The sequence below is a fragment of the Gymnodraco acuticeps genome, unplaced genomic scaffold, assembly GCF_902827175.1.
Source record: "Gymnodraco acuticeps unplaced genomic scaffold, fGymAcu1.1, whole genome shotgun sequence".
NCBI classification, from domain to species: Eukaryota; Metazoa; Chordata; class Actinopteri; order Perciformes; family Bathydraconidae; genus Gymnodraco; species Gymnodraco acuticeps.
Window position 1 is genome coordinate 712,313 of NW_022991766.1, and position 27,940 is coordinate 740,252.

Consider the following 27,940-nt stretch of genomic DNA (forward strand, 5'->3'; position numbering starts at 1 on the left):
AGCGGGAAGGGGCGTGGTGGTGCAGCAGGTCTGTGAGGTAGGGGGGGGGGGCTGATTGTTGAGGGCTTTGTGAGTAATGAGGAGGACTTTGAAGTTGATTCTTTGACGGATGGGGAGCCAGTGGAGGTTCTGGAGGACAGGAGTGATGTGGTCTCGGGAGCGGGTGAGGAGGCGGGCAGCAGAGTTCTGGATATGTTGGAGCACGAATACTGTAAACATATGTAACGGGTCACAACCGTAAGCGACCTGTTATCGATCAGGAAACGACAGCGAAGCATCTGGGTGTCTTTTCTGGCATTTATGTCACTTTCATAAATTTAAATAGCCGGTTTACCACACAAAATTGTAATTAACTATAACACAATTCCTAGCACAGCTTACCCTCAGCAGTGATCACTTCAATGTGAGGGGAAAGCGGAAATGACATACAGGAAATGGGAAAAGATGTGCAACGGGAAAGTGTTCCCACCAGAAACATAACTCAAAAATATCAAAAGGAAACAATCTCATAAAAATAAAATTCACAACCTATTATAAATCGTAATTTATAACTAATAATTATGTCTACACATTTTTAACTCCGTTACACATACAAATATTGTAATACACATCATATAAATAAAGCATTTTTAATTGTCAACCAACGAAAAACAACAACAGTTTGACTAATTCTAGAAAGCAGTTCATGTCCGTTCCTTTAATTATTTGACCTTATGCATTTTATGGTAATATAATGAAGTTTAACACTGTTGGTTGATCTAGTCCACACAAACCAAAAGCCCTCACTTCCATATGTACATGTTGTATCACCTATCTAACCCTGTGCTTCCCTTCTGGCAGAAGATCTCCGTCACACCCTGGCGCTCTGATTTGATGCAGTAGCAGTCGGGCCTCGCTCTCATGTGATCCAGGATTTCTCTGAGATCTCTTTGCTTCCTGTGGATCAGGAGGACGGAGCAGCCGGAGGGGCGGAGGAGCTCCTCTCTCTCCAGAGACAGCAGGTCAGGGAGGTACTGCTGGGGGTCGTGGTCCATCAGCACCAGACTGAAGCCCTCACTGCTCCCTTCATCAAGATCAGTGAGCAAAGAAGGCAACGTGTGTATGGCCTCAGCTGAGCTAGAAGTCAACACCTGGAACTGCAAAGAGAACAGGAAGATGGGTTAGCATCTCTCCTTTCAATGTTCTGTTAAGAGTAGCAAGTTTGCCACTTGACCTCTTTATTTATTATTTTTATTATATCCTTTATTTGATCAGGAGTAGAAGACTCATTGAGATTCAAAACACTCTTTTCAAGACAGACAGCAAAACAAATAAAACACACAAAAAGACAAATCTAAACGAAAAACAAATTAGATATGAAAGACCTGCAACTGTACCTGCTTCCAAATGATTAAGAATCCCTTTCAGTGTGTCCCTTGAATAGGACCAGCTTTTGAATATGTATATGATTTGCAACGGATTCGAAAGAGAGGGCGCAGTATACTGAAATGCCCTTTTTTCCCCCTTCAGTATGGACTTGGAAGGAGTAGAGTAAGTCCTGGGATGCAGACCAAGGATAGTATTATATATAAGAATAGTCCAATGATTAAATCCGGGTCACAAGGCAGACCATCCAGGCAGATAATACAGAGAGCATTTAGGGCTTTGATATGACTAATACATCTCAGTGCATCATGGAAGAGCGTATGCAGGGTTTGTAGGCATTGTGAAGATGCATGCATGCATCATTGGAAAAGTCCAGCACAGACATGATTACAGAATACATTCAAGCAAAAGCAAGACTTGTTTCTAAAATAAAACCTATTTTTAACAGTATTTCAGTAGTTGCTGAGTGTGAGGCTTAAACGAGAAAAACGTCATCATCTGTGTTTCCAAAGCACTTGTATTTGAATGTGGTAAATTGAAGAAGCTGATCCACCCTGTGTGTACCTGGGAGTGTTTGAAGCCAGACACCAGAATGATTTCCTCCCCCAGCTCTGCAGTGAGGGGGTCCAGCTCCACTGTGAACAGTCTGCCAGCAGGGGGCAGCAGACGCAGCAGGCGCACAGAGCTGTACCCACAGTGCATCCCCAGCTCCAACACCAGGGGGGGGCGGACCCTCTGCACCACCTCCTCCAACACCCCACCTGACAGAGAGGACAAGGACCAGGCTTCACGATGACTTCAGGAGCCACAGGTCCCCGTTAGAGACACTCACTGCATAGATACAATAATAATACATCAAATATAAAATACGTGTGGTCAAAAACACGTATATTTACTTTACGTTTTTTTTTACTTTTATGTATGCACCACGACACCAAGTCAAATTCCTCGTACGTGTCAACCTGGTAATAAACCCGTTTCTGATTCTGATTGCTAAAGCCAAACAAACTGATATTGATTTGGGTGGGGCTTCTTTTAGGTGTCCTAAGTATGTTACCCCTTTCCACAGCTGTACTTGTTTTGCTCCTGTGCCATAGCATCTGTCTGCTTCTCGAAACTAGTCCATGCTTACTGTCATCTACTTAAGAGAATGCATTGATTATGGATAAGACTTCACACAACCACATTTAAAAACATCTGAACTATCCATTTGAGTGGTGTATTGTAAATATAATTTGAAAAACGTATGACATAGATATTGAAATAGATGTAGGGTGATATAGAAAACAAATAAGGTGAGACAATCAAGTAAATCACATAATTCCAAGTGTTACAGTTCATTTTGAAAGTTACAGAGACTTTGAAAAGTGTTTTTAAAGTAATGATATGTTCGATTTTAATATAAATTGTCTGCACTGATTTATAAAGACATTGCCTTGTAGCTTAATGCACTGCCACATAAAGTAATTCTTTAGCATACTGACTCATGTGTGGGCTGATGCAGAGTGAGGGGTGTGTGTCGGCGTAGAGGTCATAGGTCTGCAGGACGCTGTCAGCTTTGCCATGGGTGCATCTGGAGAAGACGAAGGCGTGGGTGCTCTTCACACACACTCTCCCTCTCAGCAGCCTCAGAGCCCAGGCAAGGGCTCGGTGGCACAGCGCGGAAACTTTGACTCGATAACGCCTGGACACCATGAAGATGGCGGGAAGCAGCGGGGCGGAAACAACCAGGAGCCACATTTTTAAAACTCAGGAGGAGACAGAAGGAAGCGCTGAAACCTGAAAGGAAATCAGCGGAAATCAACTCAGGAATGAGACTGAAGTGTCACATTTGGTATCACATAGTTGTTGGAATTGCTATTTTTGGCTTAACGTTTTTGGTTCAATCACACCTCTTGTTATTTGTGCAAATGACCAGATCAAGAGTTCAAAGTTCACATGTTTTTCTACTTCAGTTTGAAAGAATTACAGATGTTGTAGAAATGTGCCCATTTACTTTGGGGTCACTTTGAATCTATTTAACGTTTCTACTTTGTTGTTTTAGATCGCCTGTAGTCAATTATTTGTATTTGTGATGTTTCAAGTCGTTTTGCACCCAGTTGGTTGTTTTGTTGTTTAACTTCCCTTTATAGTCTTGTTATGTCTATTAATCGTGTTGAATCTTTGTTCTAATCTTGAGTCATTTGTAGTTGTTTTGTGTCCTTTTCAGTCTTATTTTGCAGTATCAGAAATGTTTGTTTGCCACGATATTTATTTTCTGTAATAATCCAAAATATTTGATGTGAGGATGTGCCATGGGCAAAAAGCTTTCAAAAATTGGCGTTAAATAGAATATTATTTTTTTGTTATAATTATTGGTTATTGATAACAAGTAAACAATAAAATAAAATCTAAAAAACAGACCTCTGGCGCCCTCTGCAGACACTTCATGGTAATACATACAGTAGAATTCATAAGAGAGAGACATATTTAACTTCTTATCAAATACTGCAGGAAATGCTTTCACTGAATATATCTGCTGTTTATTAATCAGGAAGTAATGTCCTTGATTTATGAGCATCCTCTTCTAGAAATAAAAAATGACTGAATAAGAGCTCTTTAACATTATAAGAAAGTGAACACTGTAGTTCTAGTCACTTTTTAAAACAAAGAAATGTAACCTTTTTAGATGAATATTGAAGGAATTATTTAAACAGAAGTAATTAATGAGTAATAATATGTGCAGAAGAGGTGTACTACTTGCCAAGCTGCCCTTTGCCCGTCCAGATTTAAGAGTGTGTCCTGTCAAACACAGATGGTGTGTGACTCCTGGAAGTCAAGAGGGTGAGCAGCATAAAGGAAACAGCCGGCTGACTGAAAAACAAACCATGATTTCCTTTAAAGACAGATATTTTGGGAAAAAGACTGAATGAAAGAAAAACACTGAACTGTTTCTGGTATCCAGGAAATCAAAGCCTGAGGAAAGAGGAGTGGCGACTGAACACACACCTTCTTTACAACTGAACACACACATACACACACACACTGCCTGAAGCTCCTCCTCCCTGTGATCAGTACTGCTGCATTATTCCACCAGAGGTCAGCAGAGATATTTACACAGACCCTGTGGACAACTTTTGGCATGCTAGAGTTTCCAGAACAGTCTATGTGATTGTCATTTCACCTAGGATACAGTTTCCTAAACTAATAGCTTTGCTTTTTTCTATAGTGTTTTAAAATGGTGAAAGCATGCATGTGACTTTTCATTTTGAGATATAATAATAATAATTGTGTAGTTTGTTTTTCTAAATCATTTCATTGACTAAAGTGGGCTTATATTACACTTTAAGACTGAGTTAGAAATGTCATTAAAATACTTCTGGAGCAAAAGAGTTGGTTTTAATCCAAAGTTATTATACATTAACATGGTTGTACACTCCAGTTAACACAAATGATTATGTTTACAGGTGGGAAGCAGAAGAGATATCACATTTAAATACAAGATGAAAGCTAATCAAACAATGTTTATGCGGGTTTGTTCTTGTTTTTTGTCAAATAGAGGATCCCTTTTATCTCCCAAAATAGCCTTAACAATGGCCCTGGCAACAAAAACTAAAAATCTAGCTGACTGAGGAATTTGTATTTGAATTGATAATTAAAACACATTATGGATTTTCTAATTCAACACAAAGTTTATATTAGGGCCTTCCGTATTATATGTCATTAGGCTTATTCATCTTTTGGTATAAACCTGGTAGAGGTGAATTTAGTTTACCTGACTGTAAATTGCAAAAGGTAGTTAGTTCAATTACAGTTATATCGATGTTTTTCTTTTAGCTATGTTCCAGAATCAAACTGATGCAAGTGCTATGAGAGCAAACATACAGACATTTTCTAAAACAGTATAATTTAGTTGGAGAGATCAGAGTTGGCTCTTTGTTTTGAGTGTTTTTGCACTAAATCAGTGAACTCTCTGCTCTCTCGGTTGCCCCACATAGTGAAAGTGTGTGTGAGATCCCCTGTGTGTTGCTGCCCTCATTGGCTGCACTGCTCTGTGTATTTTTGTCCATTGGAGCGGATCATACTGCGGCGTGCAAGTAGTCCTGTCAGTCCAGCTGCGTCAAGTCAGCGAGAAACAACTACACTATACCGGAAGCAACGCGGCTTTGTTACCAACATAAGAGCCTTAACTAATGGCAGGTGGATTTCAAAAATAATAATACATCCATGAGACCAATGGGTGGTTGAAAGCTAAAAGGAAAAAAATGTGTAATTGTTGGTAATTTGATCTGGTTAAGCAAACACAATACATACATGGAAATGTATTTCATAATTCAATGTTATGTTATTGCAAATTATTCTTGATTAATAAAGGTTTTTAAAAAATGGGTAGGAAGCTATATCACAATCAGAAAGGCATCAGCATTTAACGCTGTTAAATGACATTAGTTCTGAATAGTAAAAAAACATGACAGGAACACTTTGAGAAACACCCCCATTTAGAGACATTTCCAAATAAATTCCCTTCAAATCTGTCCAATAATAACATAAATATAAGGCTACACATTTTCAATACATATACAACATACAATTAATCACGTTTCTTGCTGTTTTGTTCTGCAAAAAAAGCATTTTGGATGTGTCAATCCCTACCATTGATGTTACGTTACCGCCAAAATAAAGACAGAAGAAGATTCATTTCCGGTTGCCGTTGGAGTTGAGCTCGAGACGTGCAACTGGAAACACAGTTTAAATTGTGAAGCGTTTTAAATAGTATTTTCCCTCCTTTGGATTAATGAATCTGAGGAACCTTGAAATGTCTTCAAAACAGCGGTACGTTAAGTGTTGTCTGGGAGAATAAAAACGGAAGTTAACATTACCTTGTCATGTTTACATTATACATCTATAGTCTATATCAGGGTTTTCGAATTTCCACCGCCCTCAATTTTTGCTTACCAGGCTAGTTTGGTACGTTGTCAAGGCTAGTTTAACTTAACATTCTCTATGGCACATTATCCGAGTTCATGTACAGGAGCTAAACTGTAACATTGGTTAAGCTAATCAAGAAACTAACTATCTAGCTAGCTTACCTCAGTTGTTAGCTAACATTACGTTAACACATGTGAACGTGACAAACCACAAAAGCAACTTAATTCGGAAAAAGTACAGTTGCCATGGTTGCTCAATACCAATTGGAATCCATTTCAGAGTAAGACATTTCACGTTTTTAGCTTTAACAGGAATATCTTATAGCTTTTGAAAACAGGAGTAGTTTGACAGGAAATTTGATATTTTAAATGGGCAGAAGCGAGATAAACAAAGATATATATTGTTATTGCTTGGTTTAATAAAAAGTATTTATGTTGTATTTGGAGGCCGACAATTGTTCAGTATGTTCCTCGACTAAAGCTTTTGTTTTGAAACCGTTTTTAGCTAGCTTTACGGCAATACATGTGTACCTGACAAACCACAAACTGAACAATTGCTCCTTACAAACTACATTTACCAAGGTTGTTTAATAGCAATTTGAGTCCATTTAAGAGTAAGGACTTTCCTGTATTCTGTTTGAACGGGACAGAGTAGCATGGAACATATCTTATAGCTATCAAAACAGAAGTAGTTTGACAGGAAATAAGATCTCAAAATATTATTTGCATTAGGCAGAAGCCACACAATGTTTGTCTAACAAGGAATTATCTTGTTGCATTTATTGAAATACATTATTTGTGCTTTCCTCGGCTAAAACATTTATTTTGAAGGGTCACACCGGAAGCCCTGTGATTGACTGTGTGTGACTTGACGCTGGTTTTCTCCTCAAAGACTCCACCAGGAGCGACACTGGAGAGCAGCAACTGGTCCGCTCGCCTCGCCGGTGCTGCTGCTGCTGCAACACCTACAACAGACTGAGGACAACCGGCTGACCAACCCAAAAGTCTGGTGGAATAACGCTGCATTGAGCTGCCTTCACACATTTGTAAAGGCTTTACTGTATACTTTGAGAGAAGAGCTTCCTCGCCAATGGCAAGTCCGGTTGCAGACATAGGACAGTCTCATCAGCATCCCCCTGTCAGCGAGGCGGCCGCAGACTCCGCGTTTCAGGAGGCGCAGACATGGATAGAGGTGAGTGACAAAACAGTCCAAATACTGTGTTAACTCCTCAGGACTTTGATTCTTTTTTCGCACAGGTGTTTTGTTGTCATTGTGTGGCCTTAGTTACTGGTTAGCAGCATGTATTTGCAGCGCCTTCTCCTTTAAACCGCAGTTTGATTTGATTGCTTCGTCACCTGTTGAAAGGTTACTCAAACTGCAATTATTTGACTCTGACGAAATCTTTCCAACAACATTCTTTAAGTTCTTCTGGGGGGTTTACTTTGTGGCTGTTGTCATTGTTTGTCAATATGTGGATTTTATTGGTATTTTCTGATCTTCTGCTATATTGAATTCCTATAATTACTTGAGTCTAAAACCCAATACTGAGTGAACATTATAACCCTTCAAAATAAAAAGTAGCTTTCTTAATGTGTAATGATATAGCCCAAATACAAACATAACTAAAGAGTATATTGCACCTAGTTGTGCTGGACTCTCCTAATGTAGCAGCAGGCTCTCAGTTGTTTTTGGCCAGGGCCATTGTACAGTAGCTGTGACTGCTGTGAGGCCTGTTGCGTGTTTGGCTGCAAACAATGAATGCATCATGTGGAATGGATTTTTGCCTCATCGCGAGCCTGGTGAACAATAATCACACAAACAAGGTTTTGTTCTGGGAGAATTTCAATCACGACACTTGCCTGCCCTCATTGCATTTGACTTTGTCATCCTGCAGTGAGCTGTGCTCTTGTCAGCCTTCAAACCCTGACGGCCGGCTGATTATCTACTGCATGTTGTTGTAATGCTGTCACAGCTCTGCAGGTTTACATAAAGGCTTACAAATTTGATCTCGAGCACACCGTTGCATAAAGTGATTGACTTAATGTAGCAGGGGCGTTGGTAGGGATTATGGGGACTCGGCAAAGAGAAGAGGCCCCCCATACTCTTCAATCAATTACATGTAACTGATAAATGTCATGGTGAGCGATAGCCTTAGTGATAACCTAAGAGTGTTGTTCATCTGATCACAAGTTCTCAGCTCTAATGTTGCGTTTCCACCCCATGGTACAGATCTACTCTACTCTACTAGACTAACATTTAGTTAACATTGGCTTAATTTTTCACTGCAGATTGTATTACTCGAAGGCCTAATGCTAGTCATAGACTACAATAGAAAAATGTGATGACTCATGAAATAATGCTGCCTACTGTCTTTGTGTGCCAACAGCTGTACTTTTATCCTGCAGGTATCAGTATTTCTTATGTTTTGGATTTTTGAGTATACCTTTACTAATTTCACAGTAATTTTTTGTTTTATTTATGAAGGCTTGGCTAAGCCATATTGTTGAATCCTTGCATGTTTATTTCATGTTTATTGTCATCAGCAGCCACACTGCATCTGTATTGTCTCTACTGTTCCACCAATCAGTGCTATATTCATTGCATTTCTCAATGCTGCCTCTAGGCTGACAGTAAGAGTGTCGAGAGCATGTTAATATACACATGTCTCATTTGAGAAATAGTGTTTTTGAGGGGGTTTTCAACTCTTGGTATCTTACATACCACCTGATATGTTTTCATGTGTAGCTCGCTATTACAATACCGTGTTTAAACAGATTCAAGTGTATCACATCTTAAAGCAGTAATGAAGATGACGGAGCTTCTTTAAATGTGTCAGGCACCATCACAGGCCTATTTAGCAGCACCAAACTCTTTGGAGGACTTTATCAAGTCTTTAAAAAGCCACTACTGACCCAGAATCTCTGAGGCAGGTCAGGAATGAAGGCTATAAAGGCGGGAGTGAACTGATACAACCACTCCTGTGTGTTGTTGTTGTTCTATCACCCTTACCCCGAAGGGACTGATTTCATTACCCATACACACCTGGTGACGGTCCTCCAGTCACCTCAGGCAACCAGAGACAGGTCTCTGAATCCTGACTGAATAGACCAACACAAAGCCCCAGTCAGCATCCCATAGGCCTGGGTTTGATTTATTATATACAACTGCTGTGTCATATATGATGTCAGGACTTCAGGCTAGATGTTAATCGGCCCCCTGTTTGGCTCTAAACAGCGTCCTCAGAGGACTTATGTGCCCTGTGTTGTTCACTTTGTGATTCTTACATCTTTGGTTGTAAGCAGAACATTCACTTCCTTTGTCTGTTCTAGTCCTCTCTTACATTTTGGGTTTGTACACTTAGCTGTTTTTATTCATTTAAATGATGTCAAAGATCCAATTGACGTCTTGATTGCAAAGCCATCTCAATCTTCTGACATTCCAAACGTTTGCCATTTCAAACAATGGCCCGTTCATGTTAAATATATAAAAAGGCAATCATAACATCGACATGTCTCACAAAGGCATGTTTAATTACTTTGGTGTGTCGTTCTTGGCCCTATTCACAACAAATGGGTTTGGTATGATTTTCTTTGGAGCCCCTACTGGTTTGTTTTGGCAGGTGAGAATATTTGTAACCACACAGAAGCCCTTAAGACTTCTGTTGAAAGCCTGATTCAACTTCATCTTCTGGTGTTTTCTTACCATAGTTGCATCCTGAAACTGATAGTTATTGTGGGATTGTGTCCAAAAGGTTGCTGCAGCATCACAACATTATCCTGAACTGTCAAACCTGCATCATTGGCCTGTGCACTGCGTCAATAATGTGTTCTATTCAGGGCTGCACATAACTCGGCCAAAAAAAGAGCACCGGGTCATTTGAAAAAAAACGCATTTGCGTACCAACATTGAGAGAGAGGGAGAGAGAAGGAAGAAGAGAAAAGAGAGAAGAGAAGAGAGAGAAGAGAGAGAGAAAGATATTTGCGAGTTGCATATGAACTCAGGGCCGGCCCGTCGCACTGGCGTTGATTTTCGCCTAGGGCGCCAGATCTGGGGAGTCGCTGCGCTGGTAGTTCTGGGAGGGAAAAAAACATTTTTGACCGTTGGTGCTCATCCTAATTTTTGGCCTTGATGTAACAATATTCACAATTAAGTAAATGTAACACCCTTTTCACCCCGGTTACACGTTTCATTTGCCCTGTACAATGGGCGCTGTAAGTGATGAAAATGGGGGATGTTGGCTTGTCTGGCGCCCGCAGCTCACAGCCAAAATGCGAGTGAGCGTGGGAGAGAGGGAGGGTGCACCGGTACTGTTGTTATTAGAATCTGGTGCTAGCTGCGGATATAAGAAGAAGATGTTTCTACAATGATGTGGAGGGAGAGTCCTCTCCAGTCAGACTGAGAGACTGATAACTACAGCTCAGTGAGGTAAAGGACTCTGAGTGTTTAGATAGTTCACTTTAGTCTAAGTTCAAACGGTTTGGTCACAATTTATGTAAACACATATTTTCAAGGCACTCCTTTATAATTATTGGGATAAACAGGTTTGAAATCATTCCAATGTATACTATAGGACAGTAACCAAACATATCCTTTTAAAGCTGGACTTTCAACCCAAACCCAGCTGTTGACTTGTGGATGCAAGCAGCTAATCACAGACTCAACCAGAGAGAAAGAAGTAGGCCTACATCATCAGCTACCATGTCTGACAGAGAGGAAGACAGTGAGGAGAACAGTCAGGAGGGAGTGATGACAGCTTGTAGGATTACTGGTCGTGCTAATGTTGTCTTGTGTTCACCTCTGCATGTGTGTTCTGTGTTCACCTCTGCATGTGTGTTCTGTGTTCACCTCTGCATGTGTGTTCTGTGTTCGCCTCTGCATGTGTGTTCTGTGTTCACCTCTGCATGTGTGTTCTGTGTTCACCTCTGTGTGTTCTGTGCACCTCTGTGTGTTCTGTGCCGTGTGTCTGACAAATAAAGACCGGTTTATTTATTTCATTTTAAGGATGAGCACCAAGCAACATCTCCAGGTGCTCCTTTGAGAACCAGGGCAAAAAAGTTATGTGCACCCCTAGGGATGGGTATCGTTTGAAATTTATCGATTCCGATTTCGATTCCGGTTCTGCTTATCGATTCCGGTTCTTATCGATTCCCCGTTTCGATTCCAAAATTGTAAAATAAAGAGGTCAAACGTTTAGATAACAAAAATATATTTATTCTTAAAAGCTTTAACTGAAATTGTTACTAAAAAATATACATGCAATACAAATGTATTGCACAATAGCTGTGCTTTATTTTAACTGAGCTATGCCTGTGGCAAGCTATTAACAGGCATTACACTTTGCCTTTTATTTTTATTTTTTAGTGTAGTGGAGCCTCACTTCAGAGTGTTTACCGCGACCTATCTTTGGTGTTATGAAGTGACTGAGCTCGTGAAATGTCTACGGGAGGGCGGGGGAGCATCGCTGCGGGGCAACTGTGGACCTCTGTCGCCTGTCAGCGCAATTTATATGATGCCGTTTAAAAAAATGAAGGGCGGTGCCGGCCGTCAGCGTACCGAGCCGGCCGTCAACGGCCCGCTGACGACCGGCCGTTCTGTGATTCTCCAGGTCCGCCCTGTATTCCACCGGGTCACCGCAGCACCGCGGTGCAGACGGACCCGCTGGAATACAGGGTATACCGCGTTTAGGAACCGTTAAGCAGAACCGAAATTGTGTATTTTGTATGGGTACCCGGTACCCGGCATTTTCTTATCGGTTCTCATCTGGAACCGAGTTTCGGTTCCCAACCCTATGCACCCCTGATTATATTCCTTATTTAGTTATGGGACAAAATTCACTTTTCTGGCAACTGTAAAGCAGGATATTGACATTTCCTCACAAAGCAATTATATGTGTTATACTTCATTCACAATGTGGTTTGCACCAGCGTTTCCGCCAGGGGGGCGTCTTGCCGTCATTTGACGCCCTTATTCAGCTCGGAACGCCCTGAACTCGAGCCGAGGGCGTCCAAAAATAATAATAATTCGAGAGAAGATTGAGTTTTTATAGCTTGAAAAGAAAAAAGGACAAGATCATCCCTCTGTTGGAGTGGCAAAGGAGTCTGGTGGGATTATTTTCGCCGCCAGCAAAGCGTGTTCCTGTGATGGAAAGTGTCCTGCCGGCGAGCCTTGACGGCGGGGGGCGGCGGCTAGTGGAGCACGCGCGTGAACTGCGAGCGTGGGAGCCTCGCAGCAGCGAAACTGAGGCTCCGTGGTAAACTGGTAACATGAAGAGCCGTTTAGGAGCCGAAAGAGCCGGCTCTTCTTAGTGAGCCGAGCCGAAAGAGCCGGCTCTTCTTAGTGAGCCGAGCCGAAAGAGCCGGCTCTTCTTAGTGAGCCGAGCCGAAAGAGCCGGCTCTTCTTAGTGAGCCGAGCCAAATGATCCGGCTCACTAAAAAGAGCCGGAATTCCCATCACTAATACGTACAAATATAGTATCTATAAAGGGACGTCTCAATTCAAAATTCAAGTCACGTGACACAACGTTTATGTCATATAGCCAAAGGGTGTTTGCATGAACTGGAACCCAGTAAAATGATCTGACTGGTTCTTTCCCCCAGCTCACATCTCAGTGGTTTGATGAATGTCTTTCCATTGAATGACAGTTGAGTGAAGGACTACTACTTTGTTGTTGGCACATTTTCCTCAAAGGGTAAATATGAGAGAATAACTTGAGTTGTGTAATTCCAGCCCTCATTATTATGATAAGAAGTATAAACATGAAGATTTAGCATTGGAACAAAAGGACAAAGTTTAAGCGATGTAACCAAACACTTTGAAGTTTGGCAATTAACGGGTAATAAGATATCTTGCCCAGTTTTTAACAAGAGAGTAACTCACTGAATTACGTCATGGTGGTTTCCTAGTAGACACAATCATACTGAATAAAAGCAGACGGTGTTGAATAATGTCAGTAGAGCTGCGTTGCCAGAGAGCTATCTTGTACAGCTTGGAAAACACTTCATGATTTCAAACCTGCTTATAGCTGAGACTGTGCCATGACAGCAGAACCAACATTGCTGTTCGATAGGATGTGCAAGAATCAGTCTGTTTGGGTCTGACGTTTTTACAATTTGAGTACAACAAAAATCTGTGTTTCTGGTCAGTGTTCTTTGCATACATCTTCACGCCAAGTGTGGTTCCTGTATTTATTTGATTGAATGCAGAAAAAGGCTGTTCACATGGTTGCTTGGCGATGGCAGTCATTGTCTTGTTAATGCTTGATAAACCTGCATCATGTGTCAATCATTTGTAATGTGAATAATTCTTCTTTCGTCAATATGTCTTTTTTCCAGATCTTGTCTCAACTTGTTCAGAATCTCTTCTCTATTAGCTCTGTATTGTCTGGGTTTCTCTTCATCATAGAACCCCCACCTCCTGTCCCAGTCATGGCATGTTTAGGGGGCTGTGAATGATAAGAAGTTCCATTGTGACATGCCTGAAAGGGAAAGAGATATCATCTACATGTCAATGGAGAGTATCATTTCAATGATATCATTGTACTGAACAGTCTAATCACCAGACTGGTCCATGTTATTAGATTCTCTTTAGAGTGGACAAATGTGACTCTAGCTTTCAAAATGTATACAAAGCTTTTATGTTTTTGGTATTAGTGCAGAATTGTAATGTGTTTGGTAAAAGTCAACGCACACTTTTTTTTCTTTAACTGCCAAATACAGCCGCTGTACGCATGCAGTGCTATGCCGCCTTCTTTTGGTTGTCTGTTCTTGAAAATCTTAAATGAATCATCAAAAATTCCCAAAGCCATATGTGCCTGCCTGTGCACTGCGTCAATAATAGCAGTTAACCAATAGACGCACTGCTTAGCAAACAGGTTTAAATCAATCACCGTGCAAGAGCAGTACTGACAGTTTAGACCGACATAATCCAACTGGAGTGAGATCCACTATATGAAGTTAAAGTGGCAGGCGATACTAGACTTGATAAAAGCTCCTATGACCTATGTTTGTCACGGAAATGAAAAGTTAGGGTGCCAGGAAACAATGAACTAAGCCGGCAAATTGGGAAAACGTGGTTACGGTATCCAAGAAGAACAGTAATGATGATTCTCACGCATTGTAAGAATATGACATCTGGTGTAAGCAAATCCATAAACAGCCATTTGTCCGTCAAAATGTCTTTGACTGATGTGCTGAATAAGAGGATTAGCTTCACCAGCACTGTACATTTGACTCTTTTGAACCTGCCCTGCTAAAGGCTAGTTGGACGCCATGATAGGAACAGAACTTGAAATATCCAATGCAGTTCATCTTTCTGCTTTTGGCCCCAGGCAGCTCTAGCAGGCCGGCGCCGTGTGCTCAGAAAGAGCTGAATTCATCTATGATGTCATTCCCACTTTAGGGGCTATTGTCATTCTTTCCAACACGATGTTAAGTGCTGAGCTTTCTTGTCAGTTACCATGAAAGTACATGAGATGCACTGCTGTGACTCCGAGCCACTGAGGAGTGTAATTTTAGAAGTGTCTGTCAGAGGAGGCTTTAGGGTAGATTGAGGATGTCCCCTTCATCACTCACTTTAGTGCTCCGATGAACTGGAAGTCCATGATCTAACGGCCCCGCTCACTTTTACGCTCGAATGACTCGCTTACAGTACACCGTTTAGTGTATTATTCCAGGGTAAGAAGTCAGTTGAAACACGATTTATTTGAACTGAGTCTGTCCCTTGGTTTCTCTCTCATTCAGAGTAGGGCTGCTCGATTATGGCAAAAATCATAATCACGATTATTTTGGTCAATAATTAATATCACGATTATTAAAAACGATTATCCACTTACTTTGAAAACATCCATTTATTGAAACAATATGTTTTTAACAGTTGATGAACGTTAAGTATAATTCAACTGAAAAACCAATATAAAAATAATAATAACAATTTTTTATTTTCTTTTAAATTAAAAATAATAATCGTTTTATTTCGATTACGTTGTTTTCGTAATCGTTGCAAGCCAAAATCGTAATCGAGATTAAAATACGATTAATTGCACAGCCCTAATTCAGAGCTGAAGTTATCTGCTCTCATTGTCTTCTAAGTACAGTCAAATTTAATGCGATTTGGACTACGGGAAAATAAGTGCCATTTAAGCTAATTTCATATGCAGTGTCAATTGTTACTGTTTGTCTTCTATGGATCCCTCAGGGGACAGTGAGGCTACCAAGATTACACTTTCAGCTGTGCAAAATACCACTAATCCCAAGCAATCAGTGTTGAATAAGATTTATTTTCTTAGTTATAGCTGTTTGATGTATTTATGTCGCCTATATTAAATCATCCATAGGACTATTGATTGAACATAACCGTCTAAGTGCACTACAAAATTGGATGCTGTCATTTCTTACAAGTTGATTGGAGCTCCTTATTTGCCAGTACAAATCAGATCCACGCAGCTTTAGTCACTCACACAAATGACAAATCCCTGAAAGTAAGATGCTAATCACTAATCCTGTGGTTATGATCTCCTTAATCTCAACACAAGCCGTCTGTCCTCTCCTGGTGAAGCAGGGAGAGGCATTAGTGAGTGTGATGTTTCAGAGCAGCAAATCATGTCATTATTACACCTATGCCTATTATTTCAGCCACTTAATACCAATATCTTTCCAAATTATAGATATACATTATCATGTATATCAGCGTTATGAGAGGCATCTCATGTGTTAGATATGAATGCATTCAAGTCTGACATATTCCATGACATACTTGGGATATCCACTTACTAGGACCATGATGTCCAGATGGGTCTTTATGAACACATGCATGTTTGGGGTGAGGGATGATCGTGTGGTGGATTACCAGAGTAGATGTGAGATAAGCCCCCCCCTCCCTCCCTCCCTCCCTCTTTTCTATGTTCGCATGTCTGTACATTTGTTTTCATGCTATCACTGAGGCAACATGAATACACTTTAGGTTATTTAATGATTCTTGAAATCCAGTGTCAGTGTCTTGACAAATAATGACCACAGTTGCTTTTTTGTTTCATATTTTCTGTAGCTGATATTGAAGGAAAACATCGCTGATCACCAGCCATCCTGTTTTTCTGTGTCCTTCCTGGTGGTTTTGTGTATCGCCCTTTCTCTCAAGGAGCTTTCAAATAAAGCAGTGCATTAGTTGGCTGCTGTTCACGTCCAATAACAGCAAAGTGGATATCGGAAGGCTTTAGTAGACTAGCACAAGAAATGTGCTCTGCTGAAGCATGGAGGAAAAAGTCAAATGGCTCCGATTATCTAGTAAAATCAGCAGGTACTTCATTTCACAAGCAAATATATGCAAATAAACTAAGCTCCTAGGTAGGAGCAGTTAGGTTGATGACAACTTATCACAAACACTATTCTCACAACGTGTTTGTTCTTACTCAGTGTAAACTTTACATTTCAAAATGGCTTTTTATTTCTTTTAAGGGTAAATAGTGTAAGGGTTGCCTAAGGTAAGGCCTTTATTTAAACGTGTCTAAAGGCTTAAGAATAGGTTTAAGACCTACTCACAAACTGGCATAGCTTGGACGATTCTGGGGTCACATTCGTTGAGTTTGCAAAGAAGGCTATAAAACGTTGCCATAACAAATATGAAATAATTGCGTTAGTGTTAGTGCCTGATGTAGATATCCATCTTGTTCAGCTATCAGATTTCTGTGTTCATTCATTGGAAAAAGCATAGGAGCTTTCAAGGTGTAGAGAACAAGGCAGACTGGCTCTCAAGCTGCAGTGCGACACACACACACACCACACACACACACACACCCTGAGCAGCAGAGAGAAGGAGGTACAAGCAGCTGTGTGCCAGGACTGCACAGCAACGCTCTACAGGGAAGCTGTTAACAATTGTTAATACTTGACACGTGCCAGTGCATTTACTGTTCACTCTGAAAAGAAACATAACTGATGGCTGTTGAAAGCATAACACTGAGAGGACATGGAGGTTAGGCATTTTGAAGTATATTTCAAGCATGAAGAGAATGCCTTTATCCAAAATGACTTGCATTATCACCAGTAGAATAGGGTGAAGTTTGCAATTTGATTTTTTTTTCATGTAACTACTGTCAGCAAAACACCCTTGTGTGTAAAGAGTTTGGTACAAGGATTAAACTTAAGAAACTCAAACGAAGTCCTTGTTTAATGATGAATTATCAAGAGGGAATATGAAAGCTAATGAGCCGGTGAAACGTTCCTTCTGTTGGTTTCTGTTCTAACCACAGCTGTTTCAATTAAGACATTGACATTTTTAAAGAAGAGTCCCTCCTAAAGTAAAATATATCATGTTAACTTCCTGCTATTTGATGTGCTACTTCATCATGAAAGCCACAGCATGTCCAAAAAGCCCTGGAATTTGTTCAGTTATTATTATTCCTTTTGATCTTACAATAAAATTAAGCTCTTTAAGTCTAACATGAAGGATCTACTCCATTTTCATTAGGCAGCAGTCAGAAACCAAAGATGACCTTGAACCAGACTCTCAGAACTCTTCTAAGGTTCTCTATCTTGTCCTCTTTAAATCATATCGCCACCCCCACGTGGTAATTGTTAAAATACTTCACTTCCTCCAAACTGATGTTCTCATCTCACCATTTCAAAGCTTTCAGTCACAAGCATGTTCTCTCTAATCTTTACCCGTAATTACAGGCCGAATCTCCGCTCTCATGTAATCTGCCATCACTCTATTGATTGCCCTTATTCATTGCAGCCAATGTGGGTCACTTTGCATGTGTCCCATTCAACTCAGATTTATGGATTGTTTTTGTGGTTCTAAGCGATAAGTTACAGGCTCCACTACTTTTACCGGTTAGTAACATTTCTGCAAATGTGTAAGACTCTTCCTCAGTCCCTCCAGCAAATATCGTTCAGTCAATAGTGTGCTGCAGCTTATTGGGTTGCCAGCATGTGGAGATCTATAGTGTTGGCTGTGGAAAAAGAGTGTAAACAATATACTTCACAATAGGGCTGTATCCGAATATCCAAATATTTGTTCGTTGGAGTATTATTCGGGTTTCAATTTCGTTATTCGGATATTCGTTTTTTATCTTTTTTTAAATTTATTGAAATTTCCAATATCAACGTAAGAGCTTGCGCCTCTTCGGGGGGTGCTAACACTTAACCATACACTTTATCGTTTACTTTCTCCGTCTTTATATGTAGATATGACTTTTCTCCGTCATCTCACAAAATAAAAGCATGTCCATACAAAATAGGAAGCCAAGCCAAATTACACTTAAGACATATACAACTGCAACAAAAGTAACAAACACAATTCAATATCCTTTTTGATTTCAAAGAACACAAATTGGGTATTAATACATTTCTATAAAACAACAATACTGTAGAATAACTAAATGAATGCCGTGAATAAACCGAAATACCCGTGTTGAAGCGGTTCGCTTCAACACGGGCCGAATATTCGCTGCTGATTACTACCGAATATCCGGAGCCCGAAAAATGGTATTCGGGACAGCCCTACTTCACAACATATTCCTCACACTTCTGCCTGTATCTTTTGGAGCTGTTCTTAGCTGGCATATACTGTTTGATGGGTAGGACAGAAACTGAAGTTTGTCAATCATCCAGGGGACGTTTCTAATTGGGTCATGCAGGCTGATCTGGTTTCCTAGTTTTCTGAGATGCGGCACAGGGGAGCTGGACTTATTCTGACTGTCGAGGGAGCTAGTGCAACCTGCACAGTTTGGCAGCGCGACTGATATGCATACAGGCATTATGTGACACTGTGTCTGCCTTTTTTCTCCCTGCCTTCTATCTTGCTGTCTCTCTACAAGAAATGTTTCTAGCGTCATAGATATATGAATGGCAATGCTGGTCTGTCTCCTAAAAAAGTATTTCCCATAAAACTGCATTTTCCCTTATGTTTTGAGGGTAAACATATTTGTTCCCAGACCACAGTCTTATATGTAACCTTGTGAACCATAAACGGTTGCTGTAAAAACTTAGAGTGGATTTTCACATGAGAATAGCTGGTCTTGAGCTCGAGTCGTTGCTCTAGCTGCTAGCATTAGGGCCAGCTCGAGTCGTTGCTGTAGCTGCTAGCATTAGGGCCAGCTTGAGGAGTTGTTGTTTTAATTCATTGACGAATAAACTTGAAACACACTGCACAGCTATGGTACTGCTGACTTCAGACCTGCTGCAGAGAACCACATGACCAGGGCTCGACAGTAACGGTTGCCAGGTTGCCATTGGCAACCATTCAGAAAAAATGTCAACCACTTCTTGGCCTTTGGTTGCCAGTGGGAACCAGTTTTTAACATAAAGAAATAAGGACAGCAAACAGCAAAATGTGCACCCCAAAATAGATAAATGTTAATTGTTTGTTGTGACCAGTCGGAACCTGATACTTAAGTTGCACGTGCATTGGTGTGATTACAGAGCCAGAAAGCGATGCATGTCTACTCGCGTGCGCGGTGCGCCGTGTGTTTGTTTTACAAAAAATGGCGAAGCAAATTAAGTTGTTTGACTGTGGGCTAAAAAGTTCGGCCAACCCGTTAACATCTCAATGCAATGTTCAAAGTGATTCAACTGATAAAGCGCAAGATGAACCCGAACGAAAAGCAAAGAGGACATTTGTAAAGTCTTGGGAGGCGAAATATATATTATGTACATTCTGCTCCGTTGTGCATTCACTTCTGGTAAAAGCTCCTTCAAAATAAGAGTCCGATCTTATTACTACCAAAATAAAAGTGCAAAACGAAACTTTACCATAGGAGAATATAAATATAATCACTTCTATAAAAAGGTAACACATTTTAAATATAGTTAGACATATAAAAGGTAATTTACAGCATTCATAATTAATATCTAATTCTTAACTGTGAATGGTTTTAATTTATTTAACATTATAAATGTAATAGTCTGGCCAATCCAAGACTTCAATGCTGAAGGGCCAAAGGATCTATGGTGGGGGTCAGCACAAAGGTCAAGGAAACCCACATTTGAAAGGGATGACCAAGAAACTAGTGATCTGTGAAGAACAGAACAACAGCTGCATTACTGGTGTTTTGTATACTAGCAATTAAGGGTGGACAAGTTTACTACCACTTAAGTTTCAAATAATTGTGTTAATTACTTATTGTAAAGCATTTGAACATTATTTTGTGTCACATTTTCATTATTAAGTTGATGTATAACTGCATAGTATCTTCATTATTTAAAATTGAAGGTGACTAAAAATGGCAACCATATTTTCAGTTTTGGCAAAGCTGATGCCAGCCTGGCAACCACTTAAAAAAGTTAGCGTTGAGCCCTGATGACTCAGGTCCGCCATGAATGGAGGCTTTTAGAACTGAGTGGGATGCCTTTCATTGTCACATACACACACACGTAGGGATGCATATCGTTGACTTTTTACGATACCGATACCACTGAACGATACCGATACTCAACCGATACATATCGTGATACTTTGAAAATGTATCATCCCACAATTACTCCCATGAAGCGCTTTACGATATAGTTAACATGTCAAATGAATATTAAATTCAATTGTGGGACTTCTTGGACCTTTTAGTTCTGAACAAACAATGAAAAATACATAACAAATATGAAGAAAACCGATTATGGAATATCTTTTATAACACCCGCCATCAGGTGTGCCGCGTGAATAGCACATCTTGTCAATGCAAACAGACCGTTATAATTAATGTTAAACCTGAGATTCGACTAGAGAACAAATACATAATAGAATAAAGGTCATGAGATCTCAGCATTGCACAAACAAACAAATCTCATCTTTAAAATCAACATTTGCCTTCACTGGTGAGAGAAAACAAATCTCATCACAGTTCATTTGTGGGACTTTTACCTTTCTAGTATTGAACAGACAATGAAAAATATATATATATTTTTTAAAGTATCAAAATCGGATCTGATTTCAGTACGGTATACCGTAGCCACCAGTAACCGGTATTTCGGTGATACCGGTATGCATCCCTACACACACGGTCTCATACAGTACACATGCACACTCACCCCAGCATTCCTGTGCCCCTCAATCTGCACACACACACACACACACACACACACACACACACACACACACACACACACACACACACACACACACACACACATACACCATGTATACATCACTTCAGGGGACATTACATTGACTTACATGCATTTCCTGGAGACTTATCCTAACCTTAACCATAACCAACACATGCCTAACCCTAACCCTAACCCTAACCTTACCCTAAACCTAACCAAGTCATCACCCTAAAATTAATGATGCCCCTCACGGGGACCTCCAATTTGTCCCCATAAGGGAGGCGAGTCCCCACACGTGACTGTGTAAACAGATTTAGGTCCCCACAAGTATAGTAATGCTAGGTCACACATACACACACACACACACACACACACACACACTCATACAGAGCTCCCCAGCTGGTCGCCCCCCCCCCCCAACAACAATGCATGCTGTCACCACACTCTGGAAAATGACACAATCGCCCCTCAGCTGACTGGCATGTGTCTGGGCAGTCTTGCATGATGCAGCATTGCTGTCACTTTATTTTTCTCACAAGGGGTATTTCTGTACAGCTACCTTCAACAGGATTTATTACAACATTCAGTTTGAAGTCAACAAATCGATCTTCAGAAATGTTACTACTACTGAAGGCCTTCCATTAATACGTAATTTACGGAGTACAACATTGTTCACGTATTTGGCTCTTTGGGCTGCAATAAACGGACATCAACATGTTTATCACAATGGTGTGAATCTATTTACTATATTTTGTTCTTTTCTGAAACTTTTCATTCAGTTTTTTGCTCATTTAAAACCTTTTATGAGCAATGGGGGAGGTCCCTTCTCCCTGTGTTTCCACTCCTGACTCTTTTGTAATAGTATTCAGCTAAAACCATTAGCCGTTATGACAATAAGCGTCTGCTTTTTATATTTTCTCACGTTTTTCATGCTTGCTCCGTGCCGCACTTGTATTTGTTTATATTTTGCACAACATTGGAATGAAGATAACATCACACTTGATATATTAGTTAGCTCTTGGGACTGATATGTCAACTGCAGAACCTATATTGCCTTGGAAGAAGGAATACGGCTTGAACATGTTTAGCTATCAGGACCTAAATGTGGATTCTCCCCAATCAGTTTGTTTATTGGAAACACTATAATAGAGATTTTCAATGTATTTCCCCGAAAGAGTGAACCTCAAATTAAACTCTAGGTGGTCCTGTCACCAGTTGCATGTTTTTAATATGTACAGTTATCAACTTGTCAAGATGTCACCAGTGAGAATGAAGTGTAATTGAAAGGGTTTAAACCACATCCCTGTAAATGTACGTTCAGCAGATGTTAAGTAGTAAACCTGTCTTTTGATTTATTCTGACAGCGCCTGTTGCACCTACACTCTCTGCATGAACTTGTGTCAAATATAGGGAAGCGAAGACATTACATGTTACACGCTTTATCCAAAGCGTCTTACATACTCAATACTGTGGGCAATCCCCACAGGAGCATTTCGGGGTGAAGTGTCTCAGGGACACAACGACATGCTGACTGCAGTGGGGTTTGAACCTGTGCTCCCCTGATCCCAACACCAACGCACTATCCCACTGTGCCACACGCCTCCCAGGCAAGGCAAAGCATCCTGCCTTGATTACTTACTCTTTTCTTGAGCAGGGAAATTGGAAATGGCTGGTTCACTTTTTTTACCAACTACATTACCAGCTTACCATTGAGCATGATAACATATTGAAATTCATTATTTCCAAGATCATAGCATCTATATAGGTTTGATTTGCTCTTCTGTACTTGGTGTGAAAGAAGAATTGTATGGGACAAGCCTTAGGCACAGTATGATGTATTTGTTTTGATACTAGTCGCAGCAATAACAAGGAGAACAGAAGAAGAATTGGGTAATCAGTAATGAAACCACCATGACTGAATCCATAGCTCCACCTGCTGTCCAGCTCTAACCTCATTGACTGAACATCTGAAGCAATACACACCATCAGTTAGGCTGAACTGTGGGATTTACATTCATTCTAATGTAGACAGAACACTTTTAAAAAGATTAAAACACAACCAAAAATATACAAGGAAAACATCTTATTACAAAAGAGGATCAAAATACATTTGTAGCGACGGTCAAACTTTTCTCCGTCACTTTGCTTTGCATGGTCCACAGGTGAAACTGTGACTTTGATCTTACATTAAAGTTAAGCGATAACCTATTGGAGTGTAACCACAAGACGGTAGCAAAACTGAGACGGAAAATTACTTTAGCGACATATTCATCGCAAGAAGTGTGGGTTTATACTGCCACAGAGCAGATTCGTGAAGTTGTAATGACTGATTTGAGAGGTTGTAATAACCAAGTTGCAGTTGTAATGGAAAATATATTTTAAAAATATATATTTTTCTGCAAGTGAACATTTCATCACTAAGTTCATTTTTTTTTTCTATGACTTCAAATTTGGTTCACAGATACGTGGATATTTTATACAAGTGTAAATGTATGCACACAAGCTCAGATTTTGTTCTGTGCTCACATCAGGTTTTACAAGCTCTCGCATTTTGCACCATATCTACCTTCATACTTGAGGACACAAAGCAATTTGTCCGCCTGTCAGAATTGACCAACTATTGTGTTATCTTGCACATTTAAATGTGCGTTTGTGGTAGACGTATAGAGAATGGGAAAGAACCAAAGAATACATTCATTACAAATCTTTATTGTAACCACTTTTTACCTTTTTTATAAACTTTAAAAAATAATGCCACCCTTCTGTCAGCTTTGGCAACCCGAAGCTGCTGGCTGGTTACAAGTCTGGCAACCAGATTTAACTTTCAGTTGTGAATTGTTTGTAGCTCAGTGGCTGCAGCCCGGCACTGCCAAGGCCAGGGTGAAGGGTTCAGATTTCTACTGGGCCACACCATGCTGGAAAGACAAGCAGTCGCTGTAGTGAGGGGATAAAGCTTCCTCTAAGTGACATATGTTTGACTTGTACAGTAAAAGCCCTGTTCTCTCTGACGGCAGCAGGTCTGCGTCTGTGTAGCGGCAGCAGCAGGCCGAAGGTCAACAGCCAGCATCAGGTCGGGACCACCATGCAAATCAGGGAGTCTAGTTGTTCATTCTTGGTAACAATTTAATTGTGATTGGCATTTAGCAATTCTCATTAGAGTACTAACCCAAGACACATTTCTTCAAAACGGTGATAATGTACCAACTTGTACGCCTAACATGCTGTCAAAAAGGACATTTTATTTATTTCGTTCTTGTTGCCGTTTCCTACCTTGAGTTGATTACATGGACTTTAAGATGGCCTACTAGTGACCATGCTTAACCAACAATATCTTGATCTATTGTAGTGGCCATTAAACAGTAAGTCAAGTGCTTGATCAAAACACTAGCAGTTAATTTACTGCAAGTTTCTTTACTTGAGTGTGTCAACTAAACCTACGATGGAATGGCTTATCTTACACTACTGGTCTCCTGAGTGCTGTTATCCCCATCATCGGTAGCAGGGGATAAACTCTAATCCTGAACTAATCTAGCCAGCTGCACCTCTTTTTGGGGCAAGTATGACAGCTCTCTCGGGTGGCCAGAGTCCAACTTTGAGTAACTATCAGTAAAGGGATTCAAGAAGCTTATCTGCACGTATTACCTAGATACTGTGACATTTACCGTTTACATTCTTGCTAAGTAAAGAACACAGATATTGCTTTTTTTGCTGTATATCATTTACCTCGGTCGAATATAAGATGAGATCAAACTTTAGCGGTTCCACTTGACTCAAAATCAGGAGAAACCGAAAGGTTCCAGACTCTTTCAAGATACAATGAATGGTCGATTCGAAATGTTCCAAGTATATGTAAACTGGACTGACGGCTGGACTTTGGAGCTCAGCCTCAATGGGCCCAATTTCCTCACCCCCAAATTCAAGCCAAATCAGGCAGCCATTAAGATACAAGTTGTGGTCCTGATTAGGGCTGAACGATTAATCGATTTTAAATCGAAATCGTTGTAAAAATCTTTACAATTTTTTTTCTTTCGTCTTCTCCACCAATCAGAAGTGCTGTGCTCCACATGCACCAGTCATTGTTAACCAATCAGAAGTGGCCCATGATAGTAGGTGATAGACAGATTGATCCTATCACCTGCCAAGTATTTTTGAAATACTTTTCCAAATGGCTTCCAATGGAGCTTTAGATGGTTTGGTGAAACAAACCGTCTGAGTCAGGTTAGTAATGCTCCATCACATGTTTCTATTACAGGGTGAATCTTAAACTGAAGCTTGACTTTAAAGCAACCCAACGGAAGTTTCATGTACGTTTAGTTCTTTCACTCGTAGCTCGGGCTGCGGGGGTGCTAGAGACGGGAGCACGTTGATACGACCTTCCTAGCCGGAGATATGGCCGCATTTTACTATAAACTTCCGTTGGGTCGCTAAAAAACAAGTATCGCAAATCCAATCGCAATATCTGTCAAATCGCAATTACATTATTTCCCCAAATCGTGCAGCCCTAGTCCTTATGTGGCAGAACACAGCGAAATGTAGCATTAGCATGACAAGCTTGGCTTCCTGTGAGACCTAATGAAATGGATGGAGGTGAAACCTGTAAACTCTTTCATCTGTGGTACATCTTTTTCTCACTGGAACATGCCCATCTGTTATTCTCTCTATAGTGTTGCTATCGCTGTTCCCATCTGTGCTGAAAGCATGAAGTCATGACCCATCGTTGGGGGTTGTTGAAAGGCTTTCTAGGAATTCACTAATCTTGAGTTGAAGTGAACAAGATGAGAGAGCACAGAAACAACACCAAGAATGCAATAGACATCACATATTGATAGCTGTAAGGATATCAATAGATTGTTTCTTTCTTTAAACTGTATCAGCTCTTGTAGAAAGTTTCTGTTGCTATGATTACGTTTACCACATAGTGGTCGTCAAAATGATTAAATCAAACGTTGAATTAAGTATTGTTTGTTGTATGTAGACCAACACATTTAGACTTTGTTCATTTTCCCATTGTGCACTAACTTGGCAATAAACTGGTAATGATCTCAGTGATATAATCAGTTATTCAAACAGCCACTAAGCAACTTATGCAATGTGAGCAAAGCTTCAGTCAATTAACCCTCCAACATTTTAGCCGTACTAGCTGTTGCGAAACTATTCAGACTTTGCTAAATAACTTAAGTAGATTCTCTTTTCCAAAGCTAATTCCAACAATAATGTTAATCCTTAGAGCCTGACCTGATCAGTCATCAGTCCATCTCAGATTTCTCACAGTATTTGCAAGTGTACAGGCGTATAGGCATCATGAGAAATATGACTAAGTGCTACTACGTAAAGGAGTGTGGGCTATTGGTTAACATCATCTTTCAATGCAAAGCAGACCTTAATCTTAGAAATAAATTCCTCTGCAAATCTGCTAAGAAGCTTGCTTACATTTCAACGCATTTGAACATTTTCAGGGTTTAGCTTCCAATCCCACAGTGCTATGTTCTTTGGTCATTATTTGTTGTTATATTACTATTTGCCAGATTGTTTATCGATGACATAAATCAAACACTTTTCAACTTTCATAATCTTTGTGCAGCTCACCTCTTTCTCAGTTAACATATTAACATCTCTGAATGCCTAAACTAGTTGGCTGATTGATTGAAAATATGTTTTGATGCAATCCTAGTTTAAATAATCCAATTCTGAACCGGAATTATCTCCAACATTACATCACAGAATTTGCCAATATAGAAAAACATTTGGTGGATAGAGAGAATGTTAGTGACATGGTTAACAACAACACAATCACCTCTACTGTCATTTCTGAAGAATTTCCACTTCAAAGTCTGGTTGTAAGATACTATATTAGTCCTGGAATTCTTTCTTAAAATCCCAAACCCCTGGGGAGAGGCACAATAGTAGGATTTCTGTGCATTTGGGGTCAGGAAAGCCTGGCTCCATACTTCCTTTTCCTAATGGGAGCTCAGTGATAACTTGGACTGACAGATGCTCATGTTCCCAGGGGGGCACAGAGGGGCTTAGCCTTGGGAAACTGTCAAGGAATAGAGATTCCTTTTTAAGGTCCACTTAAATATTAAATAATTTGAATCATTAATATGGGATGGAGGGTGAATTTCCCAGCTTTACAGGACAAGTGATCATGTCAGACAAAAGCTATAATGACTTTAGTGTCCTCCAGTGACGGCATTCATCCAAGAGATCCACTTGCAATAATAACACACTTTAAACTGGCTAACTCATCCTATTGCATTATGGTATTGATTCACTATTCCAAATAAAGTGGTTGTACGGTTACAGCTCACTAATTTGTCTTTAATTTAGTAATAAGGCTTACCATAGGCGCTTTCATTCACACCGGAGTACTTTTCCCAGTATAGTTCCGATAGTTCTTGAAATGTTGCGTTCACAAAAAAAAAATCCGGAACTAGAACTTAGTTCATGAGAAGCAGGTACTTTCATGGGAGAAAAATGTTCCCATTTCTGATTGGCTGAGCGGATTGCAAACCACGGCCCTTAAAACTCGGAAAAGTTTTGTGAAGCCGCCATTGTATTTGCTGGCATTAGCATTATTAGCATTAGCATTCGCCCAGCGCACCAACGGAGAGAGACTAACTTATGGCAACACATAA

At 40.2% G+C, this 27,940-nt stretch overlaps 2 protein-coding genes and 1 long non-coding RNA gene across 19 annotated transcripts in view; 2 read left to right on the top strand and 1 right to left on the bottom strand.

Annotated features, from left to right (window-relative positions):
• The first annotated feature begins 106 nt into the window (after positions 1-106).
• On the top strand, positions 107-2,353 carry LOC117535098. Its single transcript, XR_004567369.1, has 2 exons — positions 107-163; positions 841-2,353. It is a non-coding gene; the product is annotated as an uncharacterized LOC117535098 (long non-coding RNA).
• On the bottom strand, positions 284-27,690 carry LOC117535096 (transmembrane O-methyltransferase homolog). Of its 7 annotated transcripts, none has more exons than XM_034199421.1 (5): positions 27,646-27,690; positions 4,109-4,218; positions 2,850-3,144; positions 1,930-2,126; positions 284-1,136 (listed from the first exon to the last, which is right to left on the bottom strand). In XM_034199421.1, exons 3-5 carry the CDS (start codon positions 3,103-3,105, stop codon positions 807-809), a joined length of 783 nt encoding a protein of 260 aa, XP_034055312.1. In that variant the 5' UTR covers positions 3,106-3,144; positions 4,109-4,218; positions 27,646-27,690; the 3' UTR covers positions 284-806. The 7 variants fall into 7 exon arrangements, with proteins under 7 accessions (XP_034055312.1, XP_034055311.1, XP_034055313.1 ...); XM_034199420.1 differs by lacking the exon at positions 27,646-27,690 and adding an exon at positions 5,998-6,080; XM_034199422.1 differs by lacking the exon at positions 27,646-27,690 and adding an exon at positions 4,294-4,335 and having other exon boundaries at positions 4,109-4,173.
• The window catches only part of LOC117535094 (LIM and calponin homology domains-containing protein 1-like), a 124,665-nt gene continuing 102,779 nt past the window's right edge, over positions 6,055-27,940 (top strand). For all 11 annotated transcript variants that reach the window (XM_034199405.1, XM_034199407.1, XM_034199411.1 and 8 more), the window contains exons 1-2: positions 6,055-6,177; positions 7,165-7,464. In XM_034199405.1, the coding sequence (XP_034055296.1) occupies positions 7,363-7,464 (102 nt within the window). In that variant the 5' untranslated portion in view covers positions 6,055-6,177; positions 7,165-7,362. The remainder of the gene's footprint in view (positions 6,178-7,164; positions 7,465-27,940) is intronic.

Bases quoted from the DNA above. Each gene is read 5' to 3' on its own strand.
- LOC117535096 (XM_034199421.1), bottom strand. From the start codon at position 3,105: ATGTGGCTCCTGGTTGTTTCCGCCCCGCTGCTTCCCGCCATCTTCATG. The intron at 2,127-2,849 runs GTCAGTATGCTA...CCTCTCTGTCAG, and splicing joins CTGCATCAGCCCACACATGA to GTGGGGTGTTGGAGGAGGTG. The intron at 1,137-1,929 runs GTACACACAGGG...TTCTCTTTGCAG, and splicing joins CTGGCTTCAAACACTCCCAG to TTCCAGGTGTTGACTTCTAG.